Here is a 20,771-nt window from a genome sequence, read left to right on the forward strand (position 1 = left end):
TCCCCCTTTCATCCCCCTCCAGCTCAAGCAGGCTGTATTAAATAACATATTTATTTATGTATATGAAAATATATACAAATACATATCTACAGATGCCCCCAAACATCTGTAAAAAGCAGCATGTTCTAGCTCATCCTTTGGCTGAATCTTGTGAGCTCGTCATCTTCAATTCCCATCCGAGATCATGGAATGCCAGGCCCTCTCCAAAGGGGAAGGAAGAAGGAGGGACATTTCCACTTTAGTCTTCCTCGTGCTTTTTAATATTCATCCCACCAGAGAGAGAATAATCGAACATCTGCCTGAATGCAGTGGACTGGTGCGCTGGGTTTGTGCCCAAACCAAAATGGCGCTTGAGATGCTGGGAGTGGAAAGATGACTCTTAGATCTGGAGAGGGGGTCCGTGTTTAAGAAAGGCGGCATTGGGAAAGGATATTGAGAAGTAATAGAGTGAGTGGATAATTTGATGGAGGGACATGCTCACCCTTTTCTGACCCGGAATTTCCATCCATCCACTGTGGAGCCGAGTAGGATTTTAAAGATCAGAGAATGACGCCAGCCGTTAATCGGACGCTCCCTCCTTCTGTAGATGAGGAGCCCAGAGAGTAGCCCGGAGATGGGACCCATGGGCAAGAGCTGATTGAATCCTAGGTCCCCTGGCTCCCCTCCTCCCTGCTGCCCCCCGGGGAGCGTGGCAGGAGGATGTAAGCTCCGACCCCGTGACGCTTCCGAGGATGAACCTCGCTCCCAGCTCAGCCTCCCCCAGAGAGAAAGCCCTGTCCTGGGAATCCGGTGCCCCTCCGGGAGCTTGGAGGCACCAAGGGAGCCGGTGTCTCACTCCCCCTTAAGCACTTCGGCGCCTTCCAGCTGGGTCTCTAAATCAATGGGAGGCGAGGCAAGGCTGGCTCTCTCTTGATGAATTCCTCCGCAGGGTGTATTCCTTAATCAGGACCTCATCAAATGGGAATCTAAGAGGAGATCATCAAAGCAAAGGCCGATACAGAGGCTCTTTTCTGAATTAGCGCAAGTAATAACTGGAGCAGGCCAACGGTAATCCTCCAGGAGATACCCGGTGGCGGCCGTTTGCTCTTGTGTTCTGGGCCCAAACTCCCCTTTCTGTATCGTAGGGTCAGGATCGGGGGTGACTCCCTGATGAAGGTTCCGCGGCCTTTGTACGCCTCCGAACCTCGGTAGCCTCATTATTTGGAGAATTATCGAAGGGAATCAGTGTGGGGAGGCTAATGACAGCTCCACTCATCATCTCCTTGTAGGTGAGAAAGACAATCGAGCTCCTTCCATGTGAGTGACCTTTGTGACCATGAGGAGCCCTTCTTAAGGCTCTGCTTTCGATGAACGGCTGAGTCTGTAGACTGTAATTGTCTGGCAGGAAGATGGTGGCTCCCCAACGGACGCAAGCACAGGGACCTGCCTACAAGCTGGCGGTTGATTGTTTGGGGGCATCTGGCCGAGAGTCCTCCCCAGGCCCGACTGTGTCTTTGGTCGTCTCCAGTGTTATCCGTAGCAGTGTCCTAGATTTTAGAACTAGACGGTGTTGAAAAGAGGCAGCAGTTTGATGCTTCGCTCTCTCTCATTTTTTATCTCACCTATTGGTGAGAGTTTTAGAGAAGCAGCCGCCGCCGGTCCCTTCTATCCTGCGCGAGAAGCTGTACCTGGAATTAGTGAGAGGGGCGCCTTCATTCAGGTAGTCATTAGGAAACACTTAACACTCGGATCAGTGGTAGGTGCTGAGCATAAAGTCGGAAAGTCAAGTCAACAAGCATGAATGAAGCACCTATTGTGTTCCATGCACTAGGCTCACTCTTCAGGACAGAAAGAAAGGCAAAAACAGTCCCTGTCCTCAAACGGCTTATATGCTATTAGGCAGAAGCACATACAGAGTAAAATGATGGGCCAGGGCTGGCCGCTTGGGAGAATCCCACTCCAGGAAGGCAGCACTTAAGCTGAGCCATAAAGGAAGCCAAAGATCCTTGGAGGGAGACTTTTGTCCACCTCATTTTTGCTGCCAGAATTTGGAGAGGAAATCCAATTGTGGCAAAAGCAACTCCGCTTTCTGGACAATCTCTTCCATATCAAAAATATCAAGGAGGGATTTTCTTTTTCTGTCGTTATTATCTTTTTTCTATCCTTTTTTTTTTTAAACTGAGTCTGTTTCTTAGCAATTAGTGCTAATAGCTTATCTATTAATTTCACTGTGTGGTCTATCCATTTTTTGGTGTTGCTCATATATCTCTTTAATAATAGCTTTTATTCTGATTCTCTTTTCACCTGGGTTGAATACAGTGCATCCCTCACTCATGGAGGGCGTGTGTGTGTGTGTGTGTGTGTGTGTGTGTGTGTGTGTGTGTGTGTGTGTAAAGTATCTGAACTTTATTTAGAATTCCCAGTCTGGGAACCTCTTTTATTTTATATAGATTATCAACTTGTCTATAGCTTTTATTTTAAAGAAAGTTACTGGGTTACTGGGAAATAAAGTGACTTATCTATTGTCATTCTGTTGATTTGTGTCCAGGGCAGGACTTGAAGTCACCTTTGCCTGATAGAACAGATATCATTGTCCTAAATTTTATAGATGAGCCAACTGAAAGCTTATGAAGTATAAGTGATGGGGCTGTGGTCACATCGCTGATGTTTCCCAGCCAGGAACGAACAAGAGTCTTGCTGCCTCCACAAGTAGCCTCTTGTTCACTCTTCTGTGCTCTGTCTCTCAGTGTAGGATTACGTTTTCTTTAAAACTTAAAACTTGGGGAAAATGTTTGAAGATAAAAATCAAACTTTGTAATTTACAATTAAATTATTTTTCCATTTTATTCACACAAAAAAAAGAAATTGGGTAGATTTTATTCCTCTAGAATATTTATCACATAACATTCATTTGAGTTATGAACTTGGAATTAGACAAAAGGTTTAGTAATTAATTTTCCTTGATTAATCAGATATTTCAGATGATCATTGCACTCCAGCATAAAACAGAGTCTAATTCCTGGCAGAGCTGCCCTTTGTTTTTAGGGAATGTTAGTTTTATTTCTTAGAAGAGTCCCCACACACCAAACAATCTGATCCCACAGAAAGATCTGGGTACTTCCATTCGGCACGGACAGGGATCTGGCATGTAGTAGGTGTCTAATAAATGTGTTGAATGAAATAGTGACTGAGCAGATGGAAAGAAGGAAAGATTGTGATGGAAGAGGAGTTGGTGCAACTGAAGATAGAAACATTGGTATGGATTTCCATTTCTCTTTTATAAATATTCATATATACTTGGCTGCGGCCCTGGGGTATCACTGTCCCGTCTTATCTCCTTCCCTTTCTTTGCTCATCCTATTCCTTGTTCTGGGACATCTTCTCTGTCCTTCTTGCCCCGAGTTTGCCAACTTCTCACCTTCAAAGCCCAGTCCAATGGCCACTTCTCTAAGGAGGGACTTTTCCCTGATTCACCAGCTAGGGCTGACTCTTCTCCACATCTCTCCTATCATGTAACTCACCTGTTTCATACGTCCTTCCAAAGTCCTATTTTGGGTCCTAGTTCTTGATATCCATGTCTCCCCCCCACATAGCCCTGAAAGATGGGCTTCATGAGAGGGGGGAGTCATTCTCATTTCCCAGTTATATGTAGGAATCACTTGATAATGAATGAAGGAAGCATACGTAATGCACACATTGGGTATTTGTGGACATAGATGACGACGTAGAAGCCTTTACCTGCCGCCATCTTAAAATTTGAACCAAGAATTCCTAAGATTAAAATATAAGATCGATTTAAGATACCTATATTCATTACTTTCTTTATCAGTGAATGAATATATTGAGAGCTTGCTGTATGAGATTTAAATGAAAATGTAGCCCAAAGAATACTCTCGTTCATGGCTTTCCAGACAGGTGAGTAAATGACCAGGTGAAGTGATATTCAGGAAACAATTGGAGAAGGAAGGAGGAGGATTATCTTTGCCCTTTGTAATTTGCGTGAAGCCATTTTAGAAGAAGCCACCATTTCAAGCATTTTTTCCTATTCTATCTTGTCCCAGTGGCCACCGACAGGGTTGCAGTTTAGAAAATTGGGGGTCCTCCTAAAAGGCTACTCACCAGCTAAGCCATTGGGGGAATGGTCATGGCCATGACCATTATCAGTGGGAAATGGGCTGTATTGAAATGCTCACTTCCCCCTTATAGAACTTACTGCTTCCCCTCCACCTTGGCTTGTTACAGTATATGGAACAAAGCCTTTTACGGGCTTGTATTCTACGATTAAACTGTCATTTTGCCACAAAACAGGGGAAATGAATGGACTGTCTTTCTTCATTGAAAGGAGGACACTGTTGCATAATTTATTCTTGCTATCACTGAATAGGTTTCAGGGCCTGGTTTGAAGCAGTGAAAGTAGCATCTCTGTCAGTCTGTCCATCTCTGAACAGGGCCAGTGACGGTACCAGAAGGCTGATTAAGATGGAGTCTGTGAATGATAATGAGAAGGCAGTGTCATATTTTCAGTAAAGATTGACACTTGGGACATGGACATATATTAGTTTCATTATGGTGAGATGTCAGAGCCCAAGAGCTCCCAATCTTTTTTTATCTTGCCTAGTATAACAAAGTATTTATAGCTTAATTTTTTTTGATCAACTAATATTTCTACTGAAAAAAAGTGGTCTGATTTTCAACCATTAAAAACTTGTAATTTTAATGGTAGATTAAAAAAATCTACGTGCCATATTAATCTATAGAATAAAATGTCTTTCCCTAGATCTAATAAAGTATTTTAATGTTCCTTGAATTCATCCATGTGAATATTTTCTTTCCTAGTGCAAAAATTGAACTCTTTTCCACTTGGTGATGAGTTGCCCCTTTTCTGTGAGCTGTTTTCCATGAGTCCCTCGGTGTGGTCACTTGGTGGATTTTCAGAGAGAATCTTGCCCGTGGCCTTCCCTATGTCACTTTTGGTTCTAAAAAAGGGATTGAGGGTGATAGTAGAGAACATCCTGTCATTTCGACAACATGGGGGAACTCGAGCATTGAAAACTCCTCGTACCGACACAGATCAGCAATATGTCTACCTTGGAGGGTGATTTGGGGCATTAAGAGGTTAAGTATGTTGTGTCCTATTGAAGCGGCGTCTTCCTGGCTACAAGATTTGTTCCTCCGTCTAGTACAGTGCTGCCTTTCTGTGCTCTAAATGTTGGTCTCCTTATTGTTAATGTAATTGAACAGAATTGAGAATGGAACAGGGATTTGTTCACTTGAACATGTGACAAGCTCTTCTGAATTTTCTTCTCCCCCATTCCATTTTTGATTTTGCACTCCGATTTTTCTTTTAACATCTCCCCTACCCCCTTTCCCCCATTTCCGTGAGAAGTAGTGGGATACTGATTAGAACTAAGCAAAATTAAATTCCTTTTTTCGTTTCACGTTAACATCACCTTCCCTGGTCTCTCCAAACTCAGAGGAAATATCCCCTCAGTAAAATGTCAAGCAAACTCCTTCGGCACTCACGGCTCCATTTTCCGGGAGCTTTAAAAATCCAAATTGAAGCACTCATCAAGCCAAGTGGTTGCTCTGTCTAGCCTTTGATTGAAATTAAACTCAAGTGTGCTTGATAACTAAAAATCTGTTCATTCTTTTACTGAGAAGAGTGCTAATAGATAGGGGCGGCATCCAGGGTTCACGTGAGATAATCTTTTCACTTTGGGTCCAAATTCAGACCTTGCCTTCCACACGCAAGACCCATATTTAGCAGCTGTTAGAACCTGACCTTAGATTTGCTCTTTGCATTCCTATAATGATTTTTAAAATATTCTAATATATGTCTCCGACGATCTGCGATCAATACGCCAATGGTTCTGGAATGACAAAGTGCTGCGATATTCCTCTGTAATTTAAAGATGATTAGCTGATGGAGGTTATGATCAATACCCTACAGAAAGATAAATTAATTGATATCATCCTTTCAGGATGATAAGGGGCCTATCGGAGGCGGGTTGTGACTAATGAAGCTGCTTCCTCTTCTATAAGGGCCATTTTTTACATGTTGTATTCTCACTAAATCATAGTTATGCCATCATTCATTTACATGGAAAACATAAGCTGCAGACAAACCCAGTTCCTTATTAAAATGATCTTCATTTGAAAAGAAATTATCTGCAAACACTGGTGAACAATATCTCCTAAGTTATAATATATTGCTGGGAGGGAGGTGGGAAATCTCTTCATTTGCATAAGCTTTTAAAAACTATCTGAATAAGACAGGGATTGAATACTATCAAACTTAATTACAGCAGGTCCCTAAAGATTGCATTATATGCATTCAAGCCCAAATTGTTGTGGTTCTCTTGCAGTGTCTCCTCTTGGAGTTCTGAAGAATTGTCTAATTGCTGAGAACCTGAATTTCCAGACAAATTAGTCTAGAAAGTCTTAGAGATGTAGTGATTCAGATAAATCTCCCCTAAACTGAGGCAGTGATAGATTTGAAAAAGAAAAGTTCGTGGGAAGGATCATAGGATAAAAGTAATGAGCCTGTACCTTCAAGAAGCCCTTTGTGCTTGCTTTATTGATTAGCTCAACCCTTTGCCACTGGGGTGAATTTTTATGTTTTTTTTTTAATCCTACAGTTGCTCAGAAGATTGTCGCCACCAGGAAGAAACAACAACTTTCTATAGGACCCTGCAAGTCATTGCCCAACTCTCCCAGCCACTCCTCCGTGTGCTCCGCCCAGGTCTCCGCCGTGCATATCAGTCAGGTGAGGAAAAGAAATGTGGGGGCTCGCAAGGAAAGGCCCGTCACTGATGGGGTCCAAGGTTCTTGCCCACATCGTTTTCGCCTGCCCTTCCGCTTCTGCTGTGATCGCAGTACTAAATAACAGCGCCTTTATACCGGTTTGACATCAGACGCTGCCGTCGCCGAGGGCTTGACTTTTTTGTTGTTATTTTATTGGGAACTCCCTTCCCGCTCTCCTTCCCCCGGCTGCTCTGTTACATTTCCTGCTGATCCGAGTCGAGCCTCTGGTCAGGGGCCAAGTTGCGTGAATGCTCTGTGTCAGTTAGCTGACCTTGGCCAGGTGTTTGGCGGCTCAGCCGACGAGTGGTGGTCACTGGCCGACCTCCCCGGTTGATCTGAGTTTTGCGCTTATGGTGTAGAACGCTGTTTCATTACAGTTACCTCCTCTTCTCCCTTCCTCCTGGGACAAGTAATCCCCTTTCCACAACAAGTGGGAAATCTGCTGAATGATTCACGTAGGAACCCAGGGCCGAGGATGTAAGGGATGCTTGTGGAGGAAAAAGAACGGCAAAGTGCTCTACCTACGTTATCCCCCAAACTTGAGGAAGGGGCTGACACGAACCTGCCTTACAGATGAGGAAACTGAGGCTGGGAAGATTTAGGCCACTTGTCCCGAGTTGCTTATTTTGTAACTGTCTGAGGCAGGAAATCCAACGGCCATTGTAGGAAGGGTGCTATGGTGGGCCTGCCATTGAGCAAGCATTTATTGAATACCTACTGTGTGCTGGGCACTGGGGAGATAGAAACAGAAAGGAAAGAGCCCCTGCCTCCCGAGGAGGAAACTCTTTGCCTTTTATATGTACAAAGCATATGCAGTGTCAAGAGGAAATCGTTAGAATGAGATTTGCTCTTTTTACCTGTTTGTGTCAGGAAACTTGAAGCTCCCCCCAGCCCAAGGGGCCATGTTTAGATGCTTTTAAATACAATTTTATCCCTTGGCTATAGCGTTTAAAGGAAGGAGAGGGCTTGTGCTTGAACTTAACTTTCTCATTGGACCATAGACAGGAGGCTTAAAGGGACCTCTCTTGGGCAGGTGAGGGAGCTGAGGCCCACCCGAGTGAAGGGACTTACCCCTCAGCACACAGGGAGTGACCCAGGAGGTCTCCCGGCCCAGCTCCCCTCCCTCTAGCTCGGGCCCTTTCCTTCCCAGCTTCCTTCTCCCAACAAACACGGAGGTGATGTCGGAGGCACTGGAGAGGGAAGCTTTTGTGGTGGGATGGCCACGAGCTCAGTGCTGAGTCTGGAGGTTCAGATTGGCCACCTCGGATGCTCGGGAGCCGGGGGGGACGGTCAGTCTGGAGGCGGCCGTGGCTCTGGCCCCTAGCTCCGGGCCCCCCGTCTGCACGGCGCAGCTTTGGCCCGTAGAGTAGAGGAGGCAGGGCCCGTGTCTCACCTTGTCCCCAGCCCATCCTAAATGCTTAACAAATGCTTGTTGAATGACTGAGTGAATGCCGCGTGAAGACCCGAGCCCCTCACTGATGGACGCGCCTGCTTTTGATCGTTGCAGACGAGTAATGGAGGAGGGAGCTTGAGTGATTATTCATCCTCCGTCCCGTCCACTCCCAGCACCAGCCAGAAAGAGCTACGAATTGATGTCCCTCCTACTGCCAACACTCCGACTCCTGTCCGCAAGCAGTCCAAGCGGCGATCCAACCTATTCACAGTGAGTGTCACCCCCCAGAGCGAGGGGACGGGCTTCGGAAGGCCTTGCGGCCGGTGCCAGGCCGCTCGGGCCCGCCCGGTGAATCAGTCCAAAGGAAAGTAACGCGCACGGAGTGAGGAGGCCTGAGAACCCCTCCCTTCGCTCATTAAAACAAAGAAACTCAAAGTCAATGAAATAACCTAAGGGAGTGTTGGGGGGTTTGGGCTTTCCCCCCAAAACCCTGATTTTTGATGAGCCTGAAGCGAGACTGATTCCCACTAGACCCATTGGTAAGCGCCGGCTGACCTGCCCCTCAGGTCCCAAGGCCTCACCACACCCACATTTCCATTGCACACAGGGGGTTTCCCCGCTTCCCCCTAGGGGCGGGCCGTCCAAAAGCAGAGGGACCGCCCCAAAGCGACCTGCTTCCCCAAAGCTGCCGCTGCTCGGGATGTTTCCAAGGTAGCATCCATCCGATCCCATTTGGCGGGCATTTGTTAAGCTCCTACTATGTGTCAGGCACTATTTGCAATACGCGGGCTGCAGGGACAGGTGAGACCAAATGTGGGGACCTTGCGCTCTCCCGGCTGGGGCTGGGTCCCTGTTAAGAGGAGAAAAACAGATGTCCAGAGGGAAAAGGAGGAGGAAGGAGGAGGAGGAGGAGGAGGAGGAGGAGGAGGAGGAGAGCTACCTCCCTGTAGCGCTGAGTGACCTGCAGAGCGCGCAGGGGGGTATGTTTGCCCTCCTCACAGCCGGCGAAGGAGGCGCAGTCATTGTAGAGAAGGTCAATACACACAAAGTAAATTCAGAGCAAATTCCCAGTCATGGGGCTGTGGGCTCCGGCCAGAGGGCACAGAGGGAAGGACTGGGGAAAGGGGGTGCCGGAGCATACCAGGGCAAAGGCAGGAGCTGAGAGGTGTCCCCTTAGTCTCGAAAGAGGCTGGCCTGGGGAGCTGCTGTTCAGCCCAGAGGTATCAGAGAGCCAGCGGAGATGGCACGTTCTCAGAGGTATTGGCTCTCAGAGGCAACAACCATTCCTTCAAGGTCATTTCCTGCTGGCGATGGCTAGACTATATCGATGGATGGATGGAAGGATGGATGGAAGGACGGATGGATGGATGGATGGATGGATGGAAGGATGAAAGAATGGAAGGATGGATGGATAGATGGAAGGATAGATGGATGGATGGATGGATGGAAGAATGGATGGAAGGATAGATGGATGGAAGGATGGATAGATGGAAGGATGGATGGATGCATGGATGGATGGATGAAAGGATGGAAGAATGGATGGATGGATGAGTGGATGAGTAGGTGAATAGGTGGATGGGTAGATGGATGGATGGACTGAAGGATGGACAGATGAAAGGATGAAAATGGAAGGATGGATGGATGGATGGATGAGTGGGTAGATGGAATGGATGGATGATGAGTGTGTGGTTGGGTGGATAGATGCATGGATAGTTGGATGGATGAATAAAGTAGATAGGAAAGACAGAGTGTGAGTGTACTAGTGACCATTTATTCAGAGTGACACTGCTATGCCCTACTGATACAAAAAGAAGCAGCGCTGCCCTCTAGGAAGTGACATTCTAATAGAGGGAAGGGGGAAGGAAGGCGTGCGCCATGTAGAGATGCCTGGAAAGTCCCGAGGATGCTTCTCTCCTCAATCATGAACATTTCCGGTGCTGACATCCACGTAGGTGGGGTTAGAGTCAGAGTAGGAAGTGGGCCAAGATGGCCCGGAAGTGAGGCTTGGGTTTTGGCAAGATAAGTTCAGAGCTCCAAGTCTTGATTTTTAAAAATAAATAAATAAATAAAAGTACTTCCTAGAACTTGGGAAAGAGTGTAAGAGAGCCAGGGAGGGAGGAAGTGGGAGGAGAATCTTTCCCAACTGGCTGGGACCTGGCTCTTTTTCCCTTTGTTCCCTACTGAAGTGGGGAGCCCTGGCCCTAATAGGAGGCCAGCAGAACCCTCTCAGTTTCCACAAAACCCGACTCCCCAAACAAGAGAATCCTTGGAGAGCTGGAAGGGGGCTTGAGCTTCGAAGGATCCTCCAATCAGAAGGTTCTTGTTAGTAGTGAGGAGACCATCTTGGGCATCTAACGTTCTGAACTGGAACGCCTCAAATCTTCGATGAAAAGCAGTTTGTTGTCGGTCAGTCGGCCGATGTGACATTTGATCTGTCGGTAATTCCTCTTTCCTCGATCGTGAGACTGAAGCTGGGGAGGAGGCTGTCAGAGGAGGAAGAGAAGCCCAAGCCTTTCTTTTTCAACCAAAGAACAATTAATTTCCCTCTATGGAAAATTGCCTGGCTTTCGCGTCAGTGGGAAAGAGGGAGGGAAGGGAGCTGTCATGGACTCTGGCTCTGCCGCCGAGCCAAAGACGCGTGGGACCCTGGCCGGGGAGGTCCGGCACCCACCTCAGTTTCCTTAACTGTACAATTTGAAGGCTGACGCGGCGGCCTCCAAGGTCTCCTCTGTGTCTCCGTGTGAAAGCCGAGGACACTCTCCGGGTCCGAGTCTGGGATTGCGGCGTCACTGAGAGACGCCGAGGGCAGCACGGACAGAAGCCCCGGAAGCCCGTGGTCAGCTGACCGGCAGTGAGGAAGCGCCCACATCTGCCAGTGAACGCCGCGAGCCGGGATCGGGGGCATGGAAGGGCCCGGGGGGCTTCTCACTGAGGAAGGAAGCCCCTCTCCCCCTCCCCGTGGCTCCTCCCAGAGTGGACACATAGGGACAGGGGGTCTGCGTTATTGTGGCCATTCACCTTGGGGGAAATGGCTCCAGACTCCAACGTTCGGGCAGCAGAATCCTCCGAGGAGCGGCCGGCCGCGGGCAGCGGAGCAGCCGGGAGAGAGCAGGATGGCGGCGGGGGAGGCGGAGAACCCTCACGGACGCAGAGCGCTTCCCCAGCGGCTCCTTGATGGCCCGGCTCTTGTGGGCTGAGTGCTGAGCAAAAATGGCAGGTGTGAGTGTATGTGTGTGTAAGTGAGTGTGTGTGTGTATGTATGTAAGAGTAAGTGTGTGTGTATGTGTGTGAGTGTGTGTGTGTATGAGAGTGTGTATAAGTGTGCAGAGGTGTGTGTATAACTGTAAGTATCTGTGTATGTGTCTGAGTGAGATGTGAGGATGTCTGTCAGTGGTTGAGTGTGTGTCTCTGTATGAATATATATGTGAGTGTGAGTGTGATTCTGCGTGTGAGAGTGTGAGTGTGCATGTGGAGGCCCAGGAAGGCGGACTCGTTCCCACCACTAGATGTCAGTATCAGCCCAGTAACGGACCGAGGCTCGGGGAACAGCCCAGGGACGCCGGCCTTGGAGGCTGCACCCGGAGCCTCCTCCCTCTGCTCTTGTTTCTCCAAGCTCAGACTCCCCCCTGCCCCCCCTCCCCCCAGGTCATGATGAGCCCCACGCAGGGCCCTGAGGCTGCGATGGCCGCCCGGCCTCTGAGACTGGGCCGTGGCCTCCACAGCCTGCTCCTCATCGAGGCCCTACGTCATGGCGAGGATCCCGGGGAGGCCGCGGCTGGGCCCCCCGCCCCTTCTAGTCATTTCTCTTCCTTTCAGCGACTGTGACTTTACAGAGGCAGGAAGGAGCCAGGACCCCGAGCCGCGGTGCTTGGGGCCACACGTGGCCGGACCTCCCGGCCTCCAGCCCCAGGTTCGCTGAGGAGCAAATCCCCGTTTCTCCCGGGGCCGCCCTTTGTCCTCCCTGCGGCCCCAGATTTCTGGCCCCGTCTGTCCGGGCCAAGGCCGCTGGGCTCTCAGTCCTGGACCAGCAAGTTTCTTCCAAATCAATACTTGTTGGGCTGACTGAGGAAATGAATGAGTTAGATTAACTCCACCTTGGTTAACTGACAGGATGAAACAGCCGGAAGTGGCCACGGCCTTCGTCTCCCAGAATTCTGCGAACCTGTCCCCGAGCGGGGCCTTGGAGAGAAGGGGCTGCCCTGTCCCGGGGGAGGGGTTCGCTCCTCCGGGAATTTGCTGGATCTGATCTTAAGTTGATCCCACTTTTTAAAAATTCCTTTATTTGTCCCGCCCGACTTAGCAAAGCCCAAGGAGGACAAGCCTTTGCTTAGAGGCCCTGGGACGGAGGAGCAGCCTGGCAAGCGGCCCTTCTATGAGCCCAGGTGTTCCCAGCCCCAGGGAGGAGTCCCAGAGCCCTGCGCTCCAGGCCCGCCTCGGACGCTCGCTGGGGGCCCCGGGCCTCCCATCACCGGCTCACTCGCTGGGAGATTCCCCCGAGGAAGTCTGCCGCTCCCCGGGCTCCCGCTCCCGCAGACGTGTTTGTGGCCGTGACGTCAGCCTCCGACACGCGGGAGTTGGCGGGTTATGTCTGCCTCAGTTTCCTAATCTGTGAAATGAGCATTGGGAGAGCCCCTGGCGCCCGGGCTCGTTCAGGGACGAGATGAGACGTTTATAAAGCGGCCCCGTAAACCTTCCAGAGCTCTGTGACGATTCTACTTCGGATCATCCCGCTATTGTTGTTAAGGAAGCGTTCTTTGTGTTCCGTGGTTGTGATTAGTTTGATCGAGAAGCTAATGAGCATTTGTGAGCGTTTGGCTGTTTTATTTTTAATGAGGCTAAAATCATCACATAAACGCAGATTAGCTCATTGAGTATGAGCCAAAGGGCCCGAGTTCAAATCCTGCCTCAAGCTGCTTTTGACGCTAAGAGCCGCAGGTCCAAGGGCAGAGGGAGAAGCGGAAGGAGCCGCCCTGACGGGGCCGCCGTTCGACTGCACGCTCGGAGAAGCTTCTATCCCAGCCCCCACCACGCTCCCTGCTCGCTCCTCACGCGCTGCGACCGTGATGCTTCTGACGCAGCCGCTCTCCCTGGGTGCGCGCGGGGCCGCCGCGTCCCACGTGTGACCCTCGGCTCTTCTCCCCTCGGGAGTGGGATCGGCTCGGCGGCCTTCGTCCTGGGGACGCCGTCACCGCGGGGGGTGCCCTGGCCCGCCCCTCCCTGGCCCCGCCCCTCCCTGGCTCCGCCCCGTGCCAGTGTGTCACCGGGGTCTTACCCAGAAGCCTTGGAATCAGGGAGGGAGGGGCCCTGGTCTCCCGTTAGTCATCCACGGTCTGTGACGACGTCACCCAGAATCCACCCTCCCACACGCCCACCCAGGGGCCCCTCCCTCCCTCCCGGATCCTTCCTTCAGACAAATGTTTATTAAGCTCCTGGGCAGGAGGCGGCAACGCAGGAAACTCCAGAGTGAGGATGGTGCTCCAGAACGGCGCCCCCTCCTGGCTGCGAGGCTCCGGCCTCCTCGCTTCCCCTCGCCGCCTCAGCTTACTCCTCTGTACAGTGGGGATAATGGGCAGCAGCTCCTTCCCGGTTACTGTGAGAGTAAATGGGACAAAACTGTGGAGCATCTCGTGCCCCTGAAAGCGCTGTTTGCAGGCAGCCATTGTTTCATCGGGATCAGCCCCCAGACGTGTACACAGACACAAAATGAACGTAAGGGAGGGGCCTGGGAAAAGGCTCCTTGTGCACGTGTGCTGGGGTGAGGCAGGAAGAGGAGCCCGCAAGGGGGCGGCCTCTGCGGCGCTCTGTCCCCAGCGGCTTCCGTCGCACAGAGAAGCGGGGCCGGGCCGGCAGCGGCCTCGGGGAGCCCGCGCTTTCCACCTGAGCTCATGAGGCGCCGGGGCCCGCCCAGGGAAGCCAGACAGAAAACCTCGTCCCGGAAAGGGAAGTGGCGGCTCCGGCCACAGAAATGGCCTCCTTCCTTCTGTGGAGGAGTAAAGGAAAGATGGCGGCCCCTGCGGAGGACCGGCTCCCACCGTAGGCGCAGCTTCCGTGGCCGAGTGACAAGAGAATAAGAAGCTCCTCCTCCGTTGCCTCCATTTGTGTCCCTCTTCGGGCCACAGCAACGGGATTCCACAGGAGAGTTTCTGGGGAAGCTCCAGCTCCTGCGTGGAGGTGATTCATACAGACTGTCCGTCCCTCCTAGGTCCTTGGGGAGAAAAAAGCAAGAAAAAGTTAAAACCCAAAGTGGCAGGAGATGGGCCTCCTCCTCCAGACCCCCGTCTCCCCCTCCAGACCCCAGTATTTGGCACCGGGCCACTTCTGCCGGCAGGGGCTGCCGTGTTTGCCTCCACTGTCTCTGCTTCTGGTCTGTCTCACGAGGACACGTGTCTGGAAGTCTGTGGGTCACGTGTCACTGTCTTGGTCGGGACCGGTGGAAAGATCTCATTTTGGCAGCGAAGTCTCCTGCAGACCAAAGAGAGAGCCCCCATTTTTCCAGGGGCCGCTTGGGACCTCTCGTCTCTCTGAGAAGATGAGCTGGAGAAGGAGTCTTGCTGTGCTTGGGTGAGAGAATTGCCTGGCCTGGATGGGATCCCAGGCTTGACAGTGACCTGCGCCATGGGCCGTGTGCCCTCGGGCCGTGTGTGGGGCCTCGGTTCTCCGGGGATGCGATCCGGACCAGGAGGCCAAAATAGAGAATCAGCTGAGTTCTGCGCATTTGGCAGCCCCCACGTTCACTGCCGTTTCCCTCCCCAGGACGGGACAGAGTGGCGGCAGCCCCAACAGCTGCTGAGTGCCAACCGACTGTTCCGTCAACTTGTGCCCCGTGGCTGGGGATAATCCAGTAAACAAAGCTCCAGGAAAATGGAGGGTGGCTAGTTCCACGATGCCGGAAGAACAGTCCCTTAGCCTTAAAACGAGCTGGGGAAATGATCTCCTCTCTTCTCCAACTCTGTCGTCACCAAAAATGCCCCCGGGAGGCACCCACTTTGGGATTATTGGCCTCCTGAGTGTTGGGGGACAGAGGTCTTTACCGCCCTCTATGAAGAGCCAGGGGACATGGGACAGGCGGAGAAAAGAGGGATTTAAGGCAGCGTGGGAAAGGGCCAGGGATCCAAGGCAGGAGGAGGAAAGAACAGGTTGGTGGAGGGAGTCTCCAGGCTGGAAGTCCCCGAGTGTCCTTTCCCTCTGTCTGTCTGTGACTCCGACTTTCAGCGTGTCTCTGTCTCCCTCCTTCCCCTGGACACACACCCTGAGGAAGTCGCCCATCTGGGTGAAAACCAGAGCAAACGTTTTATTCTCCGTTTAGTGACCTCTGCCCCTTCCTACATGGCCCAGGCACCGCTTCTGGATGGCAGTCCCCGGTCCCTCGGCCCGCCCTCCCACTCACCCAGCGTCTCCCGGCGCTGCCCCCGCTTCCCCTTCCCCTTAAACCCGGGCTGCCCGAGCTCCCGCGCCGTCGCGGCGGCGCCGGACACCACTCCTTTCTCCATTTCATATATCATCTAAGATTTGAAAAGCACATGAAAATGTTTCCCCATTTTCAATATTGCGTGAGTAATGTTCCCATTGAAAAGTAATGGAGTGAAGTTGTCACTTGTCAGGAAGGTTATTAAGGAGGACGAGTCCCAGATCTTTCTCTCATAATAAAATAAATCTGTCAGAAAATCATTTTGCTCACACGTTCTCGTGCCGTAAAAGACAGGGCCCGGGATGGGGGCACTCCTCGCGGTTTGCTTTAAGTAAACTCATTGTGTATTTCCTCATCTCTGTAAAGGAGAAAAGCAGGGCCCCGCTCGTTTCGGTCGGCAAAACCGATGTGCCGAATGGCGGCGGCCCCCCCCCCGGCCTCCAGGCCCAACCCCCGGCCTCAGCACGTAGCCCGAAGGATGCTTGGGAGTCGTGTTTATTTAGCTCCAACAGAATCAGACAGCGACTTGACTTTGAGGTTGCTACTTTCTCACCTCCCCAAAGCGATAAAAAAATTAAATGAACTTGTGACTAATCAAGGGCGTGCCATTAAATTGCCCTGCCAAGCCGTTAATAGAATTTTAAAAGTCATTCCGGCATTAATTAAATATATAAATCGATACAGTAGGTTTTCCAAATCTGGAGTTCACCCCCCCCCCTTTTTTTTTCCTCCTTGTTACTATTAATGGAGGCTTGGAAAATGCCTTTTCCTGTTGGGCGTTACTTTCCTATATGGTCCATTGGTTTCCAGTAATTGAATTTTGAACTCTTAAAAAAAAAATTAAAAGATGATTTTGTGGTGGGGAGGGGGGGAAGCAAAATGGGAGCCGTTTCCTGGGCCAAGCCCGGGGCTTCGGGATGTGCATTGTCACCCAAACGCGTGTTTTCCGAGCGTGTCCCCGAGGGGGCAGAGCCCCCGTGTAGCCCGAGGGCAGCGTTTCTCCTATTTCTAACTTTGCTTTTCTCTGCAGTCTCGAAAAGGGAGCGACCCAGACAAAGAGAAAAAAAGCCTGGAGAGTAGAGCGGACAGCATTGGAAGTGGCCGAGCAATTCCAATTAAGCAGGTACGCGCCCCCCCTCGCCTTTCCTCCCCCCTCCACCGGAGCCACACCTCGGCCCCTCGCTCGCTCGAGGACGCGGGGCCGGGAGCCGGCGTTTGATGTGGGCTGTTGATGAATGTGGAAGTCACTCACTTGACATCAATTAGGAGAGGTTCCTGTGTGTATTAAAATGGGATCATTAGAATAAGAAGAGGGAAAATGTGACAACAGGCCCTAATGAAGTGCAGTCTGCCCGCTCGCATATGGAGGGCTCGGGGAGGCTGAGCTGGCTTCAAAGGCTGCCTTTGTGGCCGGCCTTTGATTGGGCCGTGCGCTGTGCCTGGCGAGGCTGCCGGTCCGCGGGGGTAAATCAGAGCGCGGTACAAGGGCCCCTTGTGATCCAGCCGTCGCCTGATGCGGCCGCGCCGCCGCTCGCGCAGACAGACATCTGAACACCGTTTCAGGCTGGTGTGTAACAGCGAGGCAATTAGTTGTGATAATCTCAGCCCGTGCGTCAGCTGTGGGCTCTTGTTTGTAATTTGCTAATGAAGGAATTGTAACTTTGATTAGGCTTGGATTCATTTAGACCTTATTATATCGGCGCACATTTACAGCTGTAATGGGGGGCCTTAATTAAACTTCCTCATTACACAACAGGATTTGGAGTGGAGGGTTTGTTTTGGCCTGGGTGGCGAGCCTGGCGCAGCCTTTCATTAGCCCCGAACTGGAGGCGAAACGGCCTGGACGGAGGCGGGCTGTTTCTTAAGCAAAATCACCTTTCGGTCAGCGGACTCGGGCCGGGGACGCTCCCCGGGAAGATGCCGACAAATAAGGCCCAGGGTCGGGGCTGGGTGTGCTCTCTAAAGCAAAATAAGAGTGCCATTGGGGGGCAGGAGTGGGGGGAGGTTGCTCATCCGCCGCGAAAAGTGGCTCATGGACCTCATAATTTCCTGTTCCATTAGACCAGAAAAGAGGGAAAGCGAGGATAGAAAAAGGAAGAATAACAGGAGGAAAGGGGAAAGCAAAAAAAACAGGAAGGGAGGGAGGGAAAGAGGCAGTAAAGGAAGGATGGGAAAGGAAAAGAAAGAAAGGGAAGGAAGGGAGGAAAGGAAGGAAAGAAGGAAGGGAGAAAGAGAAGGAAGGAAGGGAGGGAGAAAGAGAAGGAAGGAAAGAAGGGAAGAAGGAAGAGAGGGAGGGAAAGAGGCAGTGAAGGAAGGATGGGAAAGGAAAAGAAAAAAGTGAAGGAAGGGAGGGAAAGAAGGAAGGGAGAAAGAGAAGGAAGGAAAGAAGGGAAGAAGGAAGAGAGGGAGGGAAAGAGGCAGTGAAGGAAGGATGGGAAAGGAAAAGAAAAAAGTAAAGGAAGGGAGGGAAAGAAGGAAGGGAGAAAGAGAAGGAAGAAAGGGAGGGAGAAAGAGAAGGAAGGAAAGAAGGGAGAAGTAAGAGAGGGAGGGAAAGAGGCAATGAAGGAAGCATGGAAAAGTAAAAGGGAAGAAAGGGAGGGAGGAAGGAAGGAAGAAAGGAAGCAAAGGATGAAGGGAAGAAGAAAAAGGAGGGAGGAAGAAAGGTAGGAAGGGAGGGAGGGGAAGGAAGGGAAGGAGAGAAAGGAAAGAAGGAAGGAAGGGAGGAAGAGAGGGAGAGAGGAAGGAAAGAGAAAAAAGGATGGAAGGAAAAAAGGAAAAGAAAAAGAAAGAAAGAAAGAAAGGAAAGAAAGTGGGAAAGAATAGAAGAAAGGAAGCAAAATAATGAGAAGTAGACAAGAGCAAGAGGAAACAAGAAAATGAGAAAAAAGAATAAGGAAGAAAAGGGAGAATGAGAAAGAGAAAGGGAAAAAAGAGGAGAAAAAGAAGGGGGAAGATAATAAAGGGAAAGAGTGAAATGGAGAGAGAGAATGAAAATGAGTATTTGTCTTATGGTCATTTCCCCATCTCAGGTTTATTCTCCACCATTCCAATTCCCCCATAACATACTGTTTTCTAGCCTGTTTTCCCTCGGTCTTTAGCAGAATTTTTTTTTGCTAGAGCTCGGTAATTAATGCAGTTAGGGAGCGACTCTGGGCCTCTACCTTCTCTCAGGACCACTGTGATGTCTGATGTCCACAACCCGGGACACCAGAAGGAAAAGGGAGTGTCCGGTGTCTGTCCTGGGAGGCCTCCCGGCCGAGCACGGCCTGCAGGCTCATACAAGCAGCCCCAGCAGCCCCTACCAAGGGCAGACCTTGAACTTGAGAGACTGTGAAAAGCTCTAGTCAAAGGCACACCACAGCCCTTCCTCCCGGGTTTCTCTGAGCCTTCTAACACCGGGTCCCAGGGGTCAGCAGAGAAAACTGGCTTTATCAGGAGCCACAGCGACTCTAACAAGCTTCTGAACTGGGGATTTTCCATCGCGAGGAAAAGCTCAGAGGCCGCCGTATAAAAGCAACCTCTGTTCTAAGGCAGCATGTCCCTGGAAAAGCTGTTTTCCCTCCACCCCCACCCAGCAGACAGAACTGATTGATTCTTTCCTTCTCACCATCTTGGTGCATTTTATGGCAAAACTCCCCTTTTCTATTGTATAAATTGTATAAAATATACAATTGTGAGTATCTAGGAGAAGAGAGAGAGAGAGAGAGAGGAGAGAGAGGGAGAGAGGGGGGAGAAAGAGAGAAAAGAGACAAAGAAGAGAGAGACAGAGACAGAGAGAAGAGAGAGAGACAGAGAAAGGGAAAGAGACGGAGGGAGAGAAAGAGATACACAGAGAGACACAGAGATAGAGAACACGTGTTCACATAAATCTATGTATCTGTCAAACCACTTTTTAGATTTGCCCAATTTTTAATGTATTTAACTCCTTTTCTTTCATTTTAGAAAATGATATTAAGAAATTTATTTTTTTTATCTAGCAAAATGAAATACAATGCATTGCCTCAATTCTTGTATTTAACTTAGTGGAAACCCTTATTAATATTGGCAATGCTTTGCGATTTGAGCAGCGTAAGACTGTGATTTAATTGAAACCGTAACACAATTTTGTACACAGTTAATTTGCAGAGGACACTTACTTTTCCCGGCTAGATTTCCAATATATGTGGGGATTGGAATAGACTGTCAGGCGTAAAATGAGTATTATGCAGTCCCTGGAAGCCTTTTAGTTGTCAATTTGCAGAATGATCACAGCCCAAGTCCAAGTAGCGACAGACCAAGAGGTCTCTCTTCCCAACGGCACGTGCAAAGGCAGCTGGTCTCAGAGGATGGAGCGGGGGCTCGCGCACAAGGCACATGGGGTCCGGTCTCGTCTCCGTCCCTCAGCAGATGCGTGGCCCTGGTCAAGTACCTGCCCCTCTCCAACCCCCTCTGTTCCCTTTCTATAAAATGAGAATGGTCGTGTCTATGGGCTATTGTGATAATCAGTGAAGTTGACATACAGGAAGAGCTTTGCAAACTTGAGGATGGCACCCCAGCTGTGACCATAGATTATTTTTTTCCCCTTTAAAAAAAAAAAAAAAAAAAAAGATTTGTTTTTGTCTACTGTCTGTATTCCCGAATGGGTCCTTCCTCCTTCCTTCTTCCAGGGAGCCATCTTTTATAAGGAAGACTAGAATAGAGGGAAGGAACAATCCAGGAAAACTAACCAGTGCGTTAGCAAATATGACGTTGCCGGCAGCAGGGGTTCCATCCCAGAGGCCCCCGCCAATGGAGTTCACCATCCCAGAGAACTCTGCGGCGGGAGTCAGGTGATCTCCTTGCCGAGCCTCGGCTAACCTGTCATTTGGATCGGGAACCAGCAGTGGATCGCCGAGATCTCTTCCAGATAAGATGTTCTAGGTTAGGGAGATCTCAGGCTTGTTTTCTAGGTGTAGTTTTAAATTCACTTTTGGCTTTTGTTCTTGGAGACCCTCTTTTATAGGAACCAAAATCTCTCTGATGTTTGGACGTGGCTGATTTGTTTATAGATGCTCCCATCGTGGGGTAGTTGTTTTCAGAAACCGGAAGGTGAAACCTCTGAGCCTCCTCCCTTGTTATGTGTGTGGTCTTGGGGCCTCAGTTTCCCTCTGCTGCAGAAAGAGGAGCCCGGATTCCTTAGATCATCTCCAAGGCTCCCTCTGGACCCAT

At 50.3% G+C, this 20,771-nt stretch overlaps 2 protein-coding genes across 9 annotated transcripts in view; one reads left to right on the forward strand and one right to left on the reverse strand.

Annotated features, from left to right (window-relative positions):
- Window positions 1-20,771, forward strand: part of AGAP1 (ArfGAP with GTPase domain, ankyrin repeat and PH domain 1) — a 612,588-nt gene that overhangs the window by 327,448 nt on the left and 264,369 nt on the right. For all 8 annotated transcript variants that reach the window (XM_051999115.1, XM_051999116.1, XM_051999117.1 and 5 more), the window contains 3 exons: window positions 6,618-6,745; window positions 8,291-8,446; window positions 16,615-16,707. In XM_051999115.1, coding sequence (XP_051855075.1) covers window positions 6,618-6,745; window positions 8,291-8,446; window positions 16,615-16,707 — 377 coding nt within the window. The remainder of the gene's footprint in view (window positions 1-6,617; window positions 6,746-8,290; window positions 8,447-16,614; window positions 16,708-20,771) is intronic.
- ASB18 (ankyrin repeat and SOCS box containing 18) overlaps window positions 1-20,771 on the reverse strand; it is a 413,251-nt gene that overhangs the window by 6,708 nt on the left and 385,772 nt on the right. The gene's annotated exons all lie outside the window — the stretch shown is intronic.

Source organism: Antechinus flavipes, chromosome 4 (assembly GCF_016432865.1).
Source record: "Antechinus flavipes isolate AdamAnt ecotype Samford, QLD, Australia chromosome 4, AdamAnt_v2, whole genome shotgun sequence".
Taxonomy (NCBI): domain Eukaryota; kingdom Metazoa; phylum Chordata; class Mammalia; order Dasyuromorphia; family Dasyuridae; genus Antechinus; species Antechinus flavipes.